The 21,333-nt window shown below is 32.2% G+C and overlaps 2 protein-coding genes and 1 long non-coding RNA gene across 3 annotated transcripts; 2 read left to right on the forward strand and 1 right to left on the reverse strand.

Moving 5' to 3' along the window:
- The first annotated feature begins 718 nt into the window (after positions 1-718).
- LOC133785973 (secreted RxLR effector protein 161-like) lies at positions 719-1,393 on the forward strand. Its single transcript, XM_062225184.1, has one exon. It carries the CDS (start codon positions 719-721, stop codon positions 1,391-1,393), a length of 675 nt encoding a protein of 224 aa, XP_062081168.1.
- Positions 1,394-3,423: 2,030 nt separating this feature from the next.
- LOC133783167 (uncharacterized) lies at positions 3,424-13,596 on the forward strand. Its single transcript, XR_009870783.1, has 3 exons — positions 3,424-3,628; positions 5,585-5,689; positions 13,236-13,596. It is a non-coding gene; the product is annotated as an uncharacterized LOC133783167 (long non-coding RNA).
- Positions 13,597-16,648: 3,052 nt separating this feature from the next.
- On the reverse strand, positions 16,649-19,342 carry LOC133785974 (receptor-like protein 6). The gene has a single exon (XM_062225185.1). It carries the CDS (start codon positions 19,340-19,342, stop codon positions 16,649-16,651), a length of 2,694 nt encoding a protein of 897 aa, XP_062081169.1.
- Positions 19,343-21,333: the final 1,991 nt, after the last annotated feature.

Genomic DNA, 21,333 nt, shown 5'->3' on the forward strand with positions numbered 1-21,333 from the left:
ACAGGAAGAACCAGTGAGATTTAAGGTCAGGTTAGTGGCTAAAGGCTTTACTCAGGTGGAAGGAATTGATTACACTGATGTGTTCTCACCTGTAGTAAAGTATAAAACCATAAGACTGATGTTATCTATGGCTACTCAACAAGATCTGGAGGTAGAGCAGCTAGATGTAAAAACAACATTTCTAAATGGTTATTTGGAAGAAGAGGTCTACATGCATCAACCACCTGGATTTCAGGTGGAACAAGAGGGAAAGGAGCTTGTATGCAAACTGAAAAGGTCCTTGTATGGCCTTAAACAATCTCCACGGCAATGGAACAAGAGATTCAACAATTATGTCCAGGAAATTGGTTTCACAAGATCAAAGTTTGATCACTGCTTGTACTATAAGCATCTTGAGGAATCAACAAGAGTATATTTGCTGTTGTATGTAGATGATATGCTCATCATGGGCAAAGACAAAACAGTGATAAAGGGAATCAAAGACAAGCTTAAAGAGGAATTTGAAATGAAAGAGCTCGGGCATGTTAAAAAGATACTTGGGATAGAAGTGACAAGAAACAGAAAAGATGGGATTCTGAATCTTAAACAAGCAAGTTATATTCAGAGGGTACTTCAGAGATTCAACATGTAGGATTCAAAGAGTGTTTCAGTACCTCTAGGAGGACAATTTGTACTTTCAAAAGATCAAAGTCCAAAGACAATCGATGAGACAAAGGAAATGGCAAAAGTCCCTTATGCTATGGCACTAGGGTGTTTAATGTACATCATGGTCAGCACTAGACCAGACATAGCACATGATCTAAGCATTCTTAGCAGGTTTATGTCCAACCCCGGATTAGAGCATTGGAATGCTCTTAAGTGGCTACTTAGATATCTAAAGGGAACTACTGAGATAGGACTGAGATACAGACAAATGGATCAGAAAGTTACACTTGAAGGTTTTGTAGATGCAGACTATGCAGCAAGTAAGGATACAAGGAGGTCAACTACTTCATATGTATTCACAACAAATGGAGATTGCATATGTTGGAAGTCCCAACAACAGTCAGTGGTGTCACTATCAACAACTGAAGCTGAGTTCATGGCCACCACCGAAGCATTCAAAGAGGCAATATGGTTACAAGGAATCTTAAAGGAGCTGAAACTTCTCAAAGGCAAAGTTACTGTGTACTCAGATAGTCAATCATCGATTCATCTATGCAAGAACCCGGTTTACCATGAGAAAACCAAGCACATCGATATTAGACTATTTTGGATTAGAGAGAAGATTGAAGAGGAAGTAGTTGAGCTGGAAAAGGTGAAGACAGAAGAAAATCCTGCTGACATTGGTACTAAGGTGTTATCTGTAGGCAAATTCAGGCATTGCTTGGATTTGCTTAACCTTAGTAACTAAGCAAGGATTTTATGGTCCACTATTGGAGTCAAAGACAACTTTGCTGAAGCTAGGATTTGAAGAAAAGAGGTGGAATTTGTGGAGATCTTTCCTACGAATCCTAACTAACCCAACTGTATTAGCTGTCAACTAATCTTGGCAGCCTATATATATGTGTGTGTTGTTGTCTTTCATTTTAAGAAGCGTGAAAAAGAGAGTGTGAAAGAAAGAGGAGAGAAGTTGTATTGAGAGAAAGAGAGAATACAGAGAAAGAGAATTTGAGCTTGTGTATTGTGAGGACTGAGAGAGAAACACAACTGTTAGAAAGTGTTTGAGATTAGAACCTTAGAGAGAGAAATGTTCTTGGGAGTCCTGAAGTGCTTGTTCTCAACTGTAATTGTATTCAGAGATATTGATGATGATGATAGTGGATCAAACAGGATGTAGGCCAGATTGATCTGGTTCGAACCTGTATAAAAATTCTGGGTGTTCTTCCTTTATTTTTCTGCATTTAACTTTTGATTACTAGCATTTCCTTATAACTAATCTGATATATTAGTTATTGCAATTATTTTTGTCATTGCTGATTAAATTCTAAGAGTCTTGATCACAGAAAACTTAAGAGTTTTCCTACACATTGTTGTGAGTATTACATGATGAGAATGTGGTTGAGTGAATGAATTTACGTTTCTCCATTGTTCTTGTTGTTTTTGTTTATGAAACTCGAAAAAAATCTCATATGAAATTAATGGAGCTAAATTGAGCTAAATTACAATGGAACATTGAATGATTTTATGAAATTAATTTGTTCGAGTAATATAAATGATCCACTTGCCACATTGGTACTATTTAATCGTGTTGAAAAGGTTTTTAATTGTATGGCTCTGAGTAGTTTTAGACCTTGCAGGAGCATCATATAGAATTTTTCCCTCTTCTTTTGGTTTTTAGTTTTTGTGTGTTCGTCTCAACCGGATAAAATTAAGTTTTTTATTCCTTCTGCTTTGATTGTCTCTTCATGTCCAGAGCATATGATTTAGCTGAATGTCTTCTTTATGGATTCAGCTTACAACTTAAACATCTTATGGAGCTTTTGTCTATGTTTTCTTACTGACCACGATTAAGAATAAATTGAGTCATGTTTTTTTTTTGTCTTCTGGCTCTGTATATGGTGGATTAACTTCTTAGATATAGTTATATAATGCTTCAAATAATTTTATTTGAATGGTTTAGAGACTTCATATTCCCCCAATTCGATACACTCGTAATATCGAAACTTCCCAAATGGTTGACTCAGTCTTTTACGCAATCAGTGACAAAATAATAATTTGGATATCAACTAAGTTGTCAATATTTTCTCTTCTTTAAACATGTGTATTTTACGAGCAACTTCAACTAAACTTTACCAAGTGTAGTCTGAATATTTCATTAATTATGTATGTTCTACTACACACCAATTATTTTTTTTAACAAAAATCCAAAAGATTAATCATCAAATAAATCCTAATTTCCAAATTCACCAACAAAAATTTGACGAACAAACTAAAGAAATATATGGGAAACAAACAATTTCCCTAATCCACAAAAATAAAATAATAAAAGAAAATTATTACAAATTTAGCATAAAATATTTCACAAACAAGTAAGAAAAGAAAGACACCTAATACATCAACCATCTAGTTTATTGATCACTCTAATACAATATAAAACCAAATATAAAAAAAATGATAATAACGCAACAAAAAATAAATGCAAGTTACTACTAATTCCACAAAAACAAATAACAATAAAAAATTGTAAATGAAAATAATGACTCTTGATTATTCAACCATTTACTTAATATACTCTGTTACTATATTCTGCTTATGCTCCACTAATCCAATTTTTTTTTAAAATTTTGACTGTGAGGGACTGCAGAAATGACATTCTTTATTTATTATTTTATTTTTGCCATTGGATTTAGTTTTATTTATTTATTAAACATTAGATCAAATGGAAAAAGGAATATTTAAAGGGCATAAACAAACAAAAATAAAAATTGGGTCAGTAAGACTGTCTACTCTTTCACACGCACTTCACTCACTCCTCTTGTTCCAAAATTGAATCTTTGAAAAAACCCAGAACTCGGATTAATCAAATGAGGCTTAGAATCATCATCACCATCGCCATGAACTGAGGAAGTTTTATGGTTCAAGCAAAATGCCAATGGATTCTTTGCTTCTGGGCTCCTTTACCACTCCTTCTATATATTAGCAAAAGGTTTGTTTTTCCCACTTCTGTCCATTTGTTGATGCACTACTTTATTTGGTTTTAGCCTCTATTTATTTATTTTGGACTCATAGATTTATATCTCTACTGTTCTTTGATTGATTTTTGTTTTGTGTGTTTTGGGTTACTTGTAACTTTACTCAGAAGTTGTTCTTTATATTTTTAATGTCAAAAACTTGAATTTGTTCATATGTTTCATCTAAGACTTTTTTGTCTATTATTGCACTGCATTTTTTTTTTATTTCACCCTTTCTTCTTATTTTGAGCATTTGACAAGGCTGAGGGACACTAAGTTTAGTCTGTTTAATGCACAAATTTGGGGTTTTCAGTTTATGATTTTAACATTTCTGTAGATATTAGGACCTGCCTTTTTGGTATGTTTAGTCTAATGCTTGGTATATATATTCACATGTGAGAATAATTGGAGAAGGTACAATCTAAATAATGTTGACTTTTCAGGTAGGATTTATGACTCATGTTATGCTAACATTTTATATGATTGTTTTTCGTAAATTTACTTGTGTTTGGTTCTAGTTTTATATGATTATTATAGCCCTTTGTTAGTTTATCTTGTTTTATATATATATATATATATATATATGTATATATATATATTTTAAGCATTAGTTAGTTTCTAGTATAATAGAATGTCATATTTGTTTTTTCCTTCTTGTCTTTTTTTTCTTCCTTTTCTTGGAAGATCTTTATCCAATCACTTAATTTTCTCCCTTTAAGTGCCTCATTTAGCCAAATGAAATAAAATTGGATGAGTTGCCCTGTTTAGTACTCACATATATTCTTAACTATGATTGATGTTGAAGTGTAACTTCTTTGTTGCTTTTGTGCTTGTGTTGCATCAACAGATTTTCCTGTTGGTTAAATACTTGGTTTAATAAGATTTTTAACATAAAACCTTACCTCTCACTGCTCATTACTTTTTTATATAACCTTGTTTTAGGCATTACTTTTTTTTTTTGAAGCTTTCTTACCATTGGTTTTAATATATGTTTGTCTTTGCTCTTGAAAGAAAAGTTCTGTTCATTGGGATAGTTTATTGGGTTTAAATTAACAATTTCCAATGTACTGCTTGTATAGTCTACTGTGAGAATTTTTGTTTCTATTTTTGAGAAAACAGGTTCATATGTGGCAAACAATGTATCAGAGAAAAGCATTGCTTTGTTGGGTTCCAACCCAGTTTGTTGAAGAATTGCACAAAAAGTACTGAAACATCTATAATAGCTAAATATATTAGTCATTACAGTGATCATGTAAACTATATTAGATATGTGGTAAGATCAAATGCACTTTCAAATTTCAAAGGTTTTCCAAGTACTGAAATATGGATTGCTTTTCAGAGACCAGCTGCTTTATGAGACCAGCTGCTTTCTCAATGCCTATCATCTTTGCAACTTCATTTATGAGCTTCTTCTCAGTTGTTGTTATAACATTATTTAAAGTATCAACTTCTTTTTCTCCATTTCTATTGAACTTTTAAGTTGTTTGCTTTCCAAATCTGTTTGTGCTTTTGGTTGGGCACATGCAACTCTGTCATAAATAAAATAGCTTATTTTTATTTGTTGGTGAATAATGTATAGGATATACCTGATATTGATGGAGATAGGATATATACGACATCCTATCATTTACCGTGCGCTTAGGTCAAAAGCGGGTTAGGCTTAAATTGGAAACCTTGTTTTGTTTCCACACTAAATCATATTTGTGTAGGTGTTTTGGATATGCATTTCACTACTTGAAATTGCTTATACATTTGCACTTTTAGAGGGAGCACCATCCGGCTTCCTGTGGAGCAAAGTTGTTACATATTAATATTTGAGTCACATAAATATCACTATCCTTGTTGTTTTTTCTGCTTGCTACAATGTTAAGGGCTCAATAGTGATAGGTTGTATGAATGTTGACTTATTATATGTATGTTTCCTTGTTTAGGTATTGGGACACACAATTTTGGTTTCAATACTTTGGACTAATGCCAAGTTAGTTGATTTGAGCAGCAAAGCTGCAATAACATCTTTTTACATCTTCATATGGAAGGTAAGTAACTATGGTGCCAAACTTACTTTGTTCAACACTTATTCTTGGGCATCCCCTAAATTTTTGTGTCTTCACTCGAATTGCATTGATTCAAAATTCAAATCTCTTGTTCCCATTGAATGATATTTCTTTTTATTTATTTTTACATGTGCATTGATTGTCATTTTAAATGAGTTGGCTGCTATTGAGTAGTGGGATATAGAGGAGACCAAAAATATGATTAGAAATATGAATCCATTGATTCAAGCATTTGACCACTTGCAAAAGTGATAAATACTTAATATTTCGATGTTATTTTAACTATGAATAATGCTAAAGATCTCGACCTTTAATAACAATTGATGCAACAGATGAGTTTGTCATACATTCATTCGATGAATCATGAATGCTATAAATCCACCAATTCTAATGTTGCAACTAATATGCCACATCAATTGACATTAAAATATTAAAGAGTTAAAATTTCTAGCATATCCTTTCTTTTAACATGAATAGATATCTCAACATAAGCCTTTAATCATCCTTCAAAACGAAACTAGATTGCAAATAGTTTTCTTGAAAATTATGTTACAAATTAATTTTCTCTTTAAAGTTATTTCTACAAATCATTTTCCTCAAAGAGTAATGCTATTCATTATGAATTCATGATTCATATGTAAAATATTTATTGTTTGCTAAAAATTATTATTATATAAAATTATTTATTGGCATGTTTTGTGCTATTATGTAGGCATCATGAATTGTAACATGTAATGAATTAAAAAAAAAAGTGACAGGACCTCCCTCTTACTCTATCTCTTAGTTGTGTTTGTGATTATAAATTGTCATTTATCTTTGGGGCATTACAATAACACCCCAAAATTTGATTAAGACACCCTATTTTTATTAAAAATTAATATAAAATATATCTTCTTTTTTTTATTATTAACCCATGATTGTATTTTTTTTAGAAAAATCTTCTTTTGCATATTCTAAAAATACATATAAATAAAATACAATTTCAATATTTAGACATAAAAAATTAAAACAAAAAAAATATATATGAATTAAAGTAAAAGTTTTAAAAAATAGTGAACATTATTTTTAAAAAAAATTATGAAAATAAGAAAATAAAGTGATTGAAATTAACACAAAAAAAAAGAAATTAAAAATTAAAGAATTTAAAAAAATTAAGAAAAATATGTTAAGAATAAATTATAAAAATATTATTTATTTTAATTCTTTTTAATATATGAAGTGCCTATATTGATTATTGGGGTGTAAATATCATTGCTCTTTCATATTGAGTGATTATATTTGCACCCCAAAATTTGATTCACACACTATTTTTTTTTTTTTTTTTGGAGAATCAGAAGAAATTGTATTGAACACAAAAACAAGTTACAACTTAGACAAGAACAACCAACTAATTACAATATTTGTATAATGGCTCCACCCAATCCTTATCTATTCTATTGAATTTGTTAGTGTTCATCAATTGAATTCTATGACACAGAGTATTTTATGTTATGAACAGTAACTTGGACCATAGGGAGTTTATGCTCCCATAGAACACTATTCCTACTTTGCCAGATGAAGTAGACTAAGGCAGCAATAGTACTCATGAAAACTTTCTTTCTTCCTTGAGACACTTTCCTCTTCTTTAGGTGCTTAACCAAACAAAACAAGTCCTGACTCCTCATATTCCAGTCAAGCCATTTACTTATTTCATCCTTAACTTTCCTATTGTAACAGCAGGAAAAGAAAAGGTGAGAGTGTGATTCCTCATAGTCTTCACAAAGCATACAAGCACTAGAACTCACCACTGCAAATCGAATAAGCTTATCCTTCGTTGGAAGCCGAAGTCTCAAAGCTAACCAATATATAACTCTATGCTTTGGGGTACAGAAAGAATCCCAAATCAGAGCAAAAGGCCACAACCCACCTGATTTCGACCTTATTTTTGAGTAAGTCTCAACAACAGTGTAACAAAAGGTCTGGAACTCTAATTCAGTAAAGACTTGCTTAAGTTTGTTTTTAGTCTGCATTATTTTTTTCCAATACCAGCTAGCATCAGCAGGGGCTTCATAATTCCACCAACTACACTGTTTAATGTAGACTGCATTAACCCATTTCACCCACAGATTGTCTTTCTTATTAGAGATAACCCAAACATGTTTCCCCATAGCACAAAGATTCCATAAAGCAATACTTTTCAAAAGATAAGCATGACATAGCTGATTAATTTTCTGAACAACACCCTTAGGTAGGATAACAATCTGAGACCAAAAGGAGTTTATGGAAAGAAGAACTGAGTTTATGAGTACTGTAAGGAATATGATTGAATGAGTAAAATGATGTAATTCTCATTGAATTAAACAGTAAATTACAGAGCAATTATATACAAGGGTTAGTTAGATGCTAGCTGTACAAATCAGTTACAAGAACTGTACAATAACAGAATGGTTGTTAGAACAGTGTTAACTAACTAATGCTAACTAATCCTAACATCCCCCCTCAAACTTAGAGGGGATAGAATAGACACTCTAAGTTTGTGTCGAAGAGATTCAAAACGAGCAGCGGTAAGAGGCTTTGTGAGCACATCAGCAACTTGGTCAGATGAAGAGATATGCTTGATAATGAGTTGTTTGTTGGACACCCTTTCACGAACAAAATAGAGATCCAACTCAATGTGTTTAGTCCGAGCATGCTGTATTGGATTTGCAGCCATGAGAACCGTGCTTAAATTGTCACACCAAACAAGTGGTGTTGTTGGAAGAGGAAACTGCAACTCAGAAAGTAAGGACTGAAGCCAGAGCATCTCAGCAGTAAGATGAGCAAGACTTCTATATTCAGCCTCCGTGCTAGAACGTGATACTGTATGCTGTTTCTTAGAAGCCCACGACACCAAATTCTGACCAAAAAAATTACACAATACCCAGATGTAGATCGCCTGTCATCCAGATCTGATGCCCAATCAGCATCACAAAACCCAACAAGATCAAGGCAAGTGCTGGAGTGAAAGGTGAGACCATGATCCAAAGTGCCCCGAATATATCTAAGTATTTTTCTTAGAGCTTTCCAGTGAGATAGCAAGGGCGCCTGCATGAATTGAGACACCTTGTTAACAGCAAAAGATAACTCAGGACGAGTTATAGTAGCATACTGCAAGGCACCAACCAAACTCCTGTAAGTAGAGACATCATCAAAAATCTCACTGCCTTGAGCAGTTAACTTTTCTCCAGCTGTCATAGGAGTTGGTAAAGGATTGGCATGTTCCATTTTGGCCCGATGAAGTATATCAATGAGATATTTTCGCTGAGAGAGATGAATACCAGTAGGAGTCTTGAGGAGTTCAATGCCAAGGAAGTATTGAGCTTCTCCAAGATCTTTGAGAGAGAAGGCTGCATTAAGCTCAGCAACAATTATGTCAATCTCAGTAAAGGAACTTCCAAGAAGCAAAATATCATCCACATAAACAAGGATGAAAGTTGTATGAAATGGAGTAACACGAATGAACAGAGATTGGTCTGACTTGGCACCCGTGAATCCAAAGGTAAGCAATGTATGTTTGAGCCTATCAAACCAGGCCCTAGGTGCCTGTTTTAAACCATAAAGAGCCTTATGAAGTCTGCATACCCGTGATGGATAGTCCTTATCAATGAAGCCTGGTGGTTTAAAAACACCTACCTTGGACCTTGTAACCATTTTGTGGATGTTGGTAGTTTCTGTGGTAGGTAAAGTTGGTATGGCTGCAGATACAATGTCATTCACAGAATTGAGATTAGAGTTAGATGGAGGAGGAAGTGAGCTGGATGGGACATGCGGAGTGGAGTTTTGAGATAGAGTAGGAGAGGAAGTGGGAGTCGGGTGAATAGAAGATGGAGTAATGGAAGAAGTATGTAAAGGGAGAGATTGAGACACTGTCTCAGGAAGTAATATAGTGGTAGTAGAAGATGGAGTAGAGTGCACTTTATTAGTTGTAGGGATGGATCCCGAAGTTGATTTTGAAGAGTTAGGAGTAGAAGAAGCATGAGGAGTAGAACTGGCCGAGGCAAAAGGAAAAAGATGTTCATTGAAGATGACATCTCTAGAAATAAAGATTCGACCAGTAGGTGCAAGACATTTAAATCCCTTATGCTTCAAAGAGTAACCCAAAAAAGTGCATTCAATAGATCTATATTGTAGCTTATGTGCATTATATGGTCTAGTGTTAGGAAAACATGAGCAGCCAAACACTTTTAGTTGAGTGTAATCTGGGAGTTTGTTAAACAACATTTGAAAAGGACTGTGATTAGCTAAGACATGAGAAGGTAATCGATTAATAAGAAAAGCAGAAGTCCTTACAGCTTCATCCCAATATTTCATAGGCATGGATGCATTTGCTAAAAGTGTCAAGGCTGTTTCTACAAGATGTCTATGCTTCCTCTCAGCAACACCATTTTGTTGGTGTGTAGTTGGACATGAGAGTCTATGACTAATGCCCTGCTGAGTTAGATATGACGAGAATGCACGATACTCACCTCCCCAGTCGGATTGAAACGATTTTAGTTTACAATTAAACTCATTTTCAACTTGAGTTTTAAAATTGATAAATGTTTGTAAGGCTTCAGATTTGGTTTTTAAAAGATAAACCCAAGTGTACCGGGAGTAGGCATCAATGAAATGAATATAGTATTTATATCCATTTGAAGAGGTGATGGGAGCAGGACCCCAAAGGTCCGAGTGAATGAGCTGCAGGGGAGAATCATAAACAGTTTCTGAAATTGGAAATGGAAACTTATGTATTTTACCCAAACAACATGCATTGCAAAAATCAGAGACTGTTTTATTAGAAGATGGCAAATTGCACAATGACAAAACAGTTCTTACAGTTTTGGCTGCAGGATGACCCAGCCTGCTATGCCACAAATGAAATTCAGACTTGGAAGAAACACAATCAACATTACAAGAGGTAGAAGCAGAAGCAGAAGCATTATTTTGAACAGACAAAACAGTAGAAAAAGACACATTAGAACGACAAGAAGTTGAAGAAGCAGTGGAACCAAACAATTTTGATGTTGTAGGGAAAGCATAGAGGCCATTACTGAGGTTGCCTTGCATCAGGACCTCCTTGGAATCCTGATCTTTCACAAGACAAAAGTCAGGATGAAATTCAAAGAATACTTTGTTTTCTTTTGTGAATTGAGATACTGAAATTAGATTCTTTGTGATATATGGGACATGAAGAACATTATTGAGGACAAAAAATTTAGGAGATGAAGGAGATTGTATAAAAGCCTTACCAACATTAGACACCATCAGACCATTACCATCACCCACATGTAATTTGTCAGGTCCAAGATATTCCTGTTTCTGAGCCAAATGCGAATCATCATTGGTGCAGTGATTTGTTGCTCCAGAATCAGGGTACCAGCATGGATCATTCACCATATCAGCCGTGGCCACCATAGCTGACATCTGAGACTGTTGTCTATCAGTAGGACCAGCACCAAATCCAGGGAAATCAGGATTAAATCGCATGTAGCATTTAGAAGCAAAATGACCCTGCTTAGAACAAAGTTGACAAATAGGTCGTGATGCGCCTGATGTATGGAAGCCTCCTCGTGAGGAACCACCAGATTGAGAAGGCATGCTGGGAATCAACCCTCGACCTCCGGTAGCATAGGGATTCCAGAAAGGTCGATTTGGAGCAGTAGGAACATGAGAACGGCCAGATCCAGATGAAGGGATAAACGACTGAGAATTTGCAAATGGATTATGAAACATCGATCTCTTCTTTAAATTGTTACTATTCACAAGATTCGCCATGGCTGGTGCAGAATCAAGCTCAAGATTGTGCTTCTCCAGTCGCGTCTCTTGAGCAAGCAACAGAGATTCGATTTCAGCAACCGTGTACGCTTGTGTCCGAGATTGAATCGATATGATGAACACATCATAGTCAGCTGGTAGACCATTGAAAATTGCACTTATATGTTCTTTTGGAGAAATAGACTGGCCAACAGATTCCAGTTTATCAACTAGAGTTTTGATACGAAGAAGATACTCATTCAAAGACAGCGAACCTTTCTTGATGTTTTTGAGTTGAGTTTGATATTGATCTACCTTAGCTGAGGTTTGAGTTGTATAGTATGTATCAAGAATCGCCCAAACTTGTGCAGATGTCTTGCCACCAATTACACGAGTAAGAATCCCTTCCGTCATTGAAGATAATAACCACGAGTATAGGAGCTGATCTTGCTGCTCCCATTTGAGATACTCTGGATTGACCTTGCTTGCAAATCGATCAATCTCAGTCAGGTACTTTTCTGGCACAGGGAAGTCTGGATCAATAAAATCTTGAAGAGAATGGCCACGAATTGCTGCATACACTTGAGGTCGCCAAAGCAAAAAATTATGAAGATCAAGTTTGACAGAGAGATTGTGTGAAAACACGACTGGAGAAAACGATGGAGTCGAAGAACCAGTAGGATTCGCCATGAATTAGAGAACAAATTGAGAAATCAGAGTTCGCGGAAACGGAAAGAAAAAAAAAACGAGAAGAAAATTGAGAGAATCAGATCGGCTCTGAAACCATGTAAGGAATATGATTGAATGAGTAAAATGATGTAATTCTCATTGAATTAAACAGTAAATTACAGAGCAATTATATACAAGGGTTAGTTAGATGCTAGCTGTACAAATCAGTTACAAGAACTGTACAATAACAGAATGGTTGTTAGAACAGTGTTAACTAACTAATGCTAACTAATCCTAACAAGTACCATACGCCCAGCATAAGACAGATTTCTACTACTCTAAGTTCTAATCCTGCTAGTCATTCAATCCACTAAAAATCACAATCAGCTGAAGATAACCTTTTGGAGCAAATTTTCATTCCAAGATATTTAAAAGGAAGGCAACTTCTCTAAAAACCAGAAGTTAATTCAATACGATTTAGAGTGAAAGTGTCCAAACCTGCCCCATATCTAATATAGTTACCACAAACTTATCATTTTGTATTTGCAGCCTATTTAATGCACAATATATTAGATATGTGGTAAGGTCAATGCACTTTCAAATTTCAATGGTTTTTCAACTACTGAAATATGGATTGCTTTTCAGACCCATGTCTTTATGAGACCAGATGCTTTCTCAGTTGTTGTTATAACATTATTTAAAGTATCAACTTCTTTTTCTCTATTTCTATTGAACTTTTAAGTGGTTTGCTTTCCAAATCTATTTATACTTTTGGTTTGGGCACATGTAACTCTGTCGTAAATAAAATAGCTTATTTTTATTTGTTGGTGAATAATGTATAAGATATACCTGATATTGATGGAGATAGGATATACGACATCCTATCATTTTGTTTCCATACTAAATCATATTGTGTAGGTGTTTTGGATATGCATTTCACTACTTGAAATTGCTTATACATTTGCACTTTTAGAGGGAGCATCATCCGGCTTCCTGTGGAGCAAAGTTGAAATTGCTTGTTGTTTTTTCTGCTTGCTACAATGTTAAGGGGTCAATAGTGATAGGTTGTATGAATGTTGACTTATTATATGTATGTTTCCTTGTCTAGGTATTGGGACACAATTTTGGCTTCAATACTTTGGACTAATGCTAAGTCACTTGATTTGAGTAGCAAAGTTGCAATAACGTCTTTTTACATGTTCATATGGAAGGTAAGTAACTATGGTGCCAAACTTACTTTGTTTAACACTTATTCTTGGGCATCCCCTAAGTTTTTGTGTCTTGACTCGAATTGCATTGATTCAAAATTCAAATCTCTTGTTCCCATTTTCTCATCCCTTTTATGTTGGATCATAGAATAACAATTAACTCATTAAAGTGGTAATTCTTTTTTATTTACTTTCACATGTGCATTGATTGTCACTTTAAATGAGTTGGCTGCTATTGAGTGGTGGGATATAGAGGAGACAAAAAATGGGATAAGGCATATGAATCCATTGATTCAAACATTTGACCACTTACAAAAGTGAAAAATACTTAATGTTTCGATGTTATTTTAACTACGAATAATGCTAAAGATCTCGACCTTTAATAACAATTGATGCAACAAATGAGTTTGTCATACATTCATTCGATGAATCATGAATGCTATAAATCCACCAATTCTACTGTTGCAACTAATATGCCACATCAATTGAAATTAAAATGTTAAAGAGCATATCCTTTCTTTTAACATGAATAGATATCTCATGAAATCTTTATAGGACTTTTAGAAATCTGAATTATAATCTATTTGTCATAGAAATAGGAACTTTAGGACTCTTTATTGTTAAGGGATTGTCATGATGTGTAGTGTTTTTCAGTTAGCTTTAGGAAACTTTACTTTTTGTTATAACAGACATTTAAATTGACTTAATGATGTGAGAAAGTGAAATTAGCATAATAATCTCGTTTTTATATTGAATGATGTGTAGGGTTGCTTAATCGATCTTGAAAATTATTCTGTAATGGCAAAAAAGAAAAAAACATTTGGTGAAATTATTTTGTAATCTTTGGTGTTGTTGAGAAAATTACTATGCAAATGATATATCAACATAAGCCTTTAAGCATCCTTAAATAAAACTAGTTTACAAATAGTTTTCTTGAAAATTATTTTACAAATAAATTTTCTCATTAATTAATGTTATTTCTACAAAGCATTCTCCTCAAAGAGTAATGCTATTCGTTATGAATTCATGATTCATTTGTATAAGTATTTATTGTTTGCTAAAATTTATTATTATATCAAATTATTCATTGACATGTTTTGTGCTATATACATCATGAATTTTAACATGTAATGAATTAAAAAAAAATTATGGTACCTCCATCTTACTCTATCTCTTAGTTGTGTTTGTGATTATAAATTGTCATTTATCTTTTCAATTTCATCTAGGGGCATTATATTAACACCCCAAAATTTGATTAAAATACCCTATTTTTATTAAAAATTGATATAAAATATATCCTTTTTTTTAACTTATGCTTATTTTTTTTAAAAAAATTCTTCTTTTGCATATTCTAAAAATACATATAAATAAAATATAATTTAAATATTTAGACATAAAAAATCAAAACAATAAAATATTTGAATAAAAGTAAAAAGTTGTAAAAAAATATTGAACATTATTTTCTAAAATATTATGAAAATAAGAAAATAAAGTGGATTAAATTAACACAAAAATAAAATAAAAAATCAAAGAATATAAAAAAAATTAAGAAAATAATTTATTTTAAGTTTTTTTAATATATGGGGTGCCTATATAGATTATTAAAGTGTAAATATCATTGGCCTTTCATGTTTTGGAGAAAATTTCTATGAAATGACAATGATACCCTTAAAGGTTGATACTAGTCATTGTCATTGTTGTGTACATGAGAGGAGGTTGTTGATTTTAGGATATTTTTTTTAACAAAATTTCATTGGATTTTTTTTTTGACAAAATTATCAGGTTGGATTTGGTTGTCAGTTGTGAGTAAATTTTATTTTTATTTTTTGTCACAAAGATATTAATTTGATAAATGAATTTACACTTATGTAAACTCTTCCTCAATCCATGTTGTCATTTTCGATTTTTTTTTTTCTTTTCTTTATTTTGAAGTGGTCATTTTTGAATTGGGTTGATACATCCTAATTTATTAAAACTTTTAAATGATAGTTTCAATAATATATAATTAACAATATAATTTTTTTATATAATGAATAAATTTATTATTACTCACTTGTGTTTTTTTATAATTATTTTATGTTGAGTATTTAAAAATTATTTCTTGGCGGATATAAATTGATTAATCTATAAAATGATGTATAATGAAATCTTGTTTAGTGCTCAGTGTTTTATATATTAACAAATCTTGTTTAAAGATCCTTATATGTAATGCATCAATAAAAAGAGATCTATGGTCTGCCATTTTATTTGTAATTTTGTTAAAGTAGAAATAAAAACTTTTATTGATAATACTAATAATAGTTCAATAGTACAGTGTGAGATAATGATAAAATTTATTCGACCCAAATCTTATATCACGTGGTCTAGTATGCATAAAATAGTATTGGTCTTATTATGTTTGTTTTGTTTTTGTTTTTTTATTTTTTACACTTTTCAAAAAACACAATCATTTACTTAATTTATGCAAAAAAAAAAAAAAAAAACTTCCTTAAAAGGTGAGCATATAGATATATTATGATTAACATGAACACAAACCAAACATTTGTATTATTATTTGGATGAATTAATCAAGTAATTAATATGGCTTTTTTCTTTTCTTATCCTAGTTTCTTACCAAAGAAATTAAAAAGAAAAATTCTCTATCTTATTGTAATGCACATCATCTCTTTATTTTTAGTTTTATTTTTCATTCAAGTAAAGTATTTTTATTGAAAACAAAAAAGAGGAATATATTGCAATGGGAAGAAATGTATGTCCAAACCATAAATTAATTTTGTAATTGTATTTGAGTTATACATTTTCTTGTCTTATTTAAGAAACAACCATTTTTATCATCATTTGGGAAACTTTATAAGTGTATAGATAAAAATGAAACAAAAAAAAAAGTTCATTTAAACAACACAGTTTTGTAAAGTTGACTAAAATTCATTTAAACACAAACTTGCATAATAACGAGCTACAATAACAAACAACATACATTTAAACAAAATGAAACACAATATACTAAAAATGTAAACTAATGTCTTCTCTCAATTCCAACATTTTGACGAGTCCTCCTCTGCTTTGATCTTTTTGCCAAAAGATGTCATTATTCTCCTTTCACTGTTTTGACAAGCCCATCAATGATTTTATCTGAAAGGAACATGTATCCCATCGAAATTCCAATAATCATTCCACTTCCAAATCCCATTAACACAATTTTCCAATCAAATCCATTCACATGTTCCTCATCGTCTTCTTGCCGAAATTGGTGTGTGGTGGTCTCGTTGCATGATTCTGAAATTGGAAACCCACATAAGCCCAAATTCTTTTTTTATGAATCGTTTGTGAATGTATCAAATTGTCGACTGCGAGGTATAAGCCCATCCAATTCGTTCACAGAAAGATTTAAAAATTGGAGTTGATTTAGATTTACTGCCAATTGCCATGGAATCTTCCCCACAAGCTTGTTTGAGGAGAGATCTAACCATTCTAGATTGGTCAAATTTCCCAAAGATGGTGGAATACTACCAGAGATCTTGTTATGTGAAAAATTGAGCCCTTTGAGTGAGTTGAGCTTACCAAGTAATTCTGGGATCTCTCCTGTGAAGTTATTTCTTGAGAAGTCAATGACTATAAGCATGGTTTGAATTTTCTCCAACTCAGCATAATATCCTTTTATTGTCAACGAACTAATTTCGTAATAATTACCACCACCAAAATCTGCTTGCATGTAGCTCAAGTAATGTGAAGTAGCATTCATCATTCCCAAAAAATTCTTAAAATACTTTTGCGGCAAATGACCAGTGAATTCATTGCCAGAGAGATCCATAATTCTCAAATTGTGAAAGGGATGTCTCACCTTGGGATTGCCTATTGGACCTTGAAATCTATTAGATCTCAAGATAAGAACTTGGAGATTCAGAAGAGATTCCAACCACCAGGGAAATGATCCATTTATCTTGTTGTTTCCAATATCTAAAAATTCCAACTCTTTACAATTGAACAAAGACTTTGGTAAGGACCCTTCCAATTGATTTTCATTGAGATTCAAAACACCTAGGTAGTTTCTCTTTGCAAAATGTGAAGGAATGATGCCATGAAGCTTATTCTTGTGCAAATCTAGCACATAGAGACTTGAATTTCCTAAGCATGGAGGAATGTTCCCACTCAAATTGTTATTTGACAAATCAAGGACTTCAAGCCAACTGAAATTGCAAATCAAATGTGATATTTCCCCATCCAATGTATTGTTTGAGATTGAAAAAAACGATGTATAAGGTGGTGGGATTGGAAGATGACCTTGAAGTCGGTTGGAGCGGAGGTTAATGTATTGTAGATTCTTCCATGGAATCTGATCTATTTGCGTTAAAAAGTTGTGAGAAATATCTAGGAATTGCAATGAATCCTTACCCACATTCCACAGCCATTTGGGAACACTGCCTTCAATTTGATTGTTGGAGATATCCAAGACTCCTAAATTTTCTAAGCTTCTTAAGGAGTACGGGAACTCACTTATACCACATGCTGACAAATATAATTCAGAAAGAGTATTGGGCAAAGTATCATTATTATTATTGTTAGATACCAATGATAAGCTATTATTAGAAAGATGAAGATAGTAGAGCTTTTTTAACTTTGAAAATTGATCAAATTGAACGACACCACTCAAGTTATTTGAGGAGAGAAGCAAATCCGTGAGATTGACTTGCTGAAAAATTGATCTTGGGAAAGAACCTTGTAAGTTATTATACTCTAAATAAAGAGATATCAAAGAATTATGTTGGAATTCCTGAATGCTACCACTGAATTTGTTGGAACTTAGATATAAATATTGTAAAGATGGAAGGGAATATAACCAAGATGGTATTGTCCCATTAAGCTCATTTCCATATAAATATAGAGATTTAAAATTCAATGGAGGAGAGCCCACTAGTTGATGTTTTGAAGAGACACACGAAAATGAATGTTTTGTTGAGTTATTACAAATTTCTGGAATTGGGCCTACAAAATTATTCCCTGAAAGATCCAAAAAGGTTAGTTGTTGTAGATTGAAAATGGATGACCATGGGATATAACCACCAAAATTATTACTAGAAAGGTCTAAGGAAGTGATTTGTGTGCAGTTGTCAAGCAATGTGGGAGAAAGTTTCAAGAAATTGTAATTCCTTAGAGACAAAATGTGTAAGTACTTCAACTTTCTACAAAGATGAGGTTGATCTACCACGACTCCAGATTCAGAAAGATTCAATACTTTAAGTGGGCTGCTCAAATTATATTGTGGAAAAGAACCATTGAGATATGAGTTGTAACTCAAATCAAGTTGCTGAAGGTTTGGCAAACTGAGAACATTTTCTGGAAGTTTCCCCTGCAATTGACTCCTACTGAGATCAAGAGATGTCAAAGAAGTTGACAGATTCATAAAGGAATCAGGTGAAGTAGAAGACATATCAACATATCTAAGAAACAATTCTTTGAGATTTGTTAGGTTTGCTAGAGTTCTTTTCCAGCTAGATGTCTCTAGTTTCAAATCATTATTCCTGCTCAAGTCAAGTGTAACCAAGTTGGACAAGTGAGACAATTCGAGAGGGGCATGGCCAGTGAAACCAGAGTAAGAAAGGTCAAGGTGAACCATATTTGAATCATCAAAAAGATTGTGAGAGAGAATAAGAGATTGGAGATGAGCAAGAGAGAAAAGAGAGTTGTTGGAGTGAAGAATGCCTTGAAGGCCACTGCATGTAAGGTCAAGACGGATGACATGAGCTGTGACCTCATCACATGTGACTCCACTCCATTTGCAGCAATCCATGTTTTTGTTCCATGAAATTGTATTATTAGGATTATTAATCCCATAGAACTCCATACATAACCATGTATCGTTATAGAAGGTGAAAGAGTTTCTAAAGTGGAGCAAAGCAGAGCTTTCATGGGGATGACACAATGGAGGTGGAGAAGGAGAAGACAAAGAAGTAACAAAGAAGAAAAAGAAGAGAATGATGAGAGAGTAGAGCCATGAAAACTGACCCATCATTTTCACTATAATGGAAGAGAAGCAGAAATTCAAATATTAATGTTGGATGAGTTATATGCTATATATTGTGGCTGATCATCCATATATATAGGCAAGAGAGTTAATTAGTTAAAATAATAAAACTTTGTTTAGTCCCAACGTTTGCTTGATTAAATTTCACTTAGCTGATGACATGTATTTATTATAGTCAAGAAAATAATGTTGAAAAAAAAAATTATATTAGAAAATACCTACAGATCTCATTCTCCTGGTTTTGAAAAAAAAAACAGAAATTAAATAATTCTAGGACATCAGTCCTTATGTGCAGTGTTATTTCTCTTATTTTTATATTTTAATTGACTGTAATATATATAATTATGAAATATCAGACTAAATTATATTTTTATATTTTAATTGACTGTAATATATATAATTGACTAAATTATATTATGAAATATCAGACTAAATTATATTGTTGATTGATATCAGTCTTCCACGAGCACAATACATCAACGACGTGATTTTTTTTTAAAAAAAATCTACTTTATGTTGAAAATTTTAAATTATTAAATTATAATTATTACACTTTGTTAAACTCACTATTTTTAGGGATAAGGTTTCCAAATAACAAAAAATTATAAAATAAAATTTAAGAGGTATTTATGTACACATTTATAAAATTGTAACAAATTTCTCTTTAAAACAATCCCATACTATTTAATTTATTAAATAATAACTTACAAAAAATTCCTATAATTTAGCAATCTAATGCTATTTCACTTTCTAAACATCACCTATCACAATAATAATAAAAAAAAATAGACAGAAAAAGAATCTTAACTTCAATACAATTTCAAAAAAAAAAAAAAACTAACCTTCAATAATAATAATAATAGGTCACCTCAACTTGTATTTTGGGTTGGTCCTATAGTGTGTGTGGTATAGAATATAAGTAATAAATAATTGAAGAATTATTCAAGTCAACAAATTGATTCATGCCATTTTAATCAACAAAGTGAAATGTATTGATTTTATACTTAGGGAAAGATTTTGACTCAAATAACTCAACTTGTGTTTTGGGTTAGAAATCTTGTAATTTTATCTCCGTTATATATATATATTTATACTAATTATCTCGAATTCAAGTGATACAATCTATTAAAATATATATTGGATGAGTTAAATCACTCCTCTATTTTAGCTCATCGTATTTTCAACTCCGCATATAGCTAAGATTTATCTCTCTTTCAAATATTTTTTATTATTATTTTAGTCATTTTTGTTCTCTCTTTCTAAATTAATTATTTGTTTATTCTTTATCTCATTTTTCTATTATTTTAATTAATAAAGATATTTAAATAATGTAGAGAGAAAATATAAAAAAATTCATGTATGGTGTAATGTAAAAATTTGAGGTAAAATATAAAACGTAAGTTTTAATGAGGTAGTTTGAAGGATAATAAAACACCTGTTGGAAGTGCTCTTATTTTAATATTACTCATGCAAGTTCCTACACTTATTTGTCAAGAAAATAATGTTGACTTATAAATAAGATAAAAAAAAGTACTAAATTATCATAAAAATTATTAAAACATAATTATTACACTTTGTAAAAGCAAAATCGTGAGGGATAAGGTTTCGAAATAACAAAAAAATTATAAAATTAAATTTAAGAGGTAAATTTATAAAATTGTAACATTTATAACTCACAAAAAAATCATATAATTCAACAATCTAATGCTATTCCACTTTTGAAACATGACCTATCAGAATAATAATATAAAAAATAGACAGAAAAAGAATCTCAACTTCAATACAATATAATAAAAAAAATTCAACTTCAATAATAATAATAATAATATTGGGTCACCTCAACTTGTGTTTTGGGTTGGTCCTATAGTGTGTAATAAATATGTGACAGTTAGAGTCTCGTGATCCGTAAGGGGAAAGATCGGGTAAGCTGTGCAATCCCACACCGCCTGGGGAAGGTCAAGTGTGATGATTCTAAG

Source organism: Humulus lupulus, chromosome 6 (assembly GCF_963169125.1).
Source record: "Humulus lupulus chromosome 6, drHumLupu1.1, whole genome shotgun sequence".
In the NCBI taxonomy this organism is placed as follows: Eukaryota; Viridiplantae; Streptophyta; class Magnoliopsida; order Rosales; family Cannabaceae; genus Humulus; species Humulus lupulus.

What these genes read in the sequence shown, in the direction of transcription:
- LOC133785973 (XM_062225184.1), top strand. Translation starts at nt 719, where the DNA reads ATGGCAAAAGTCCCTTATGCTATGGCACTAGGGTGTTTAATGTACATC.
- LOC133785974 (XM_062225185.1), bottom strand. Translation starts at nt 19,342, where the DNA reads ATGGGTCAGTTTTCATGGCTCTACTCTCTCATCATTCTCTTCTTTTTC.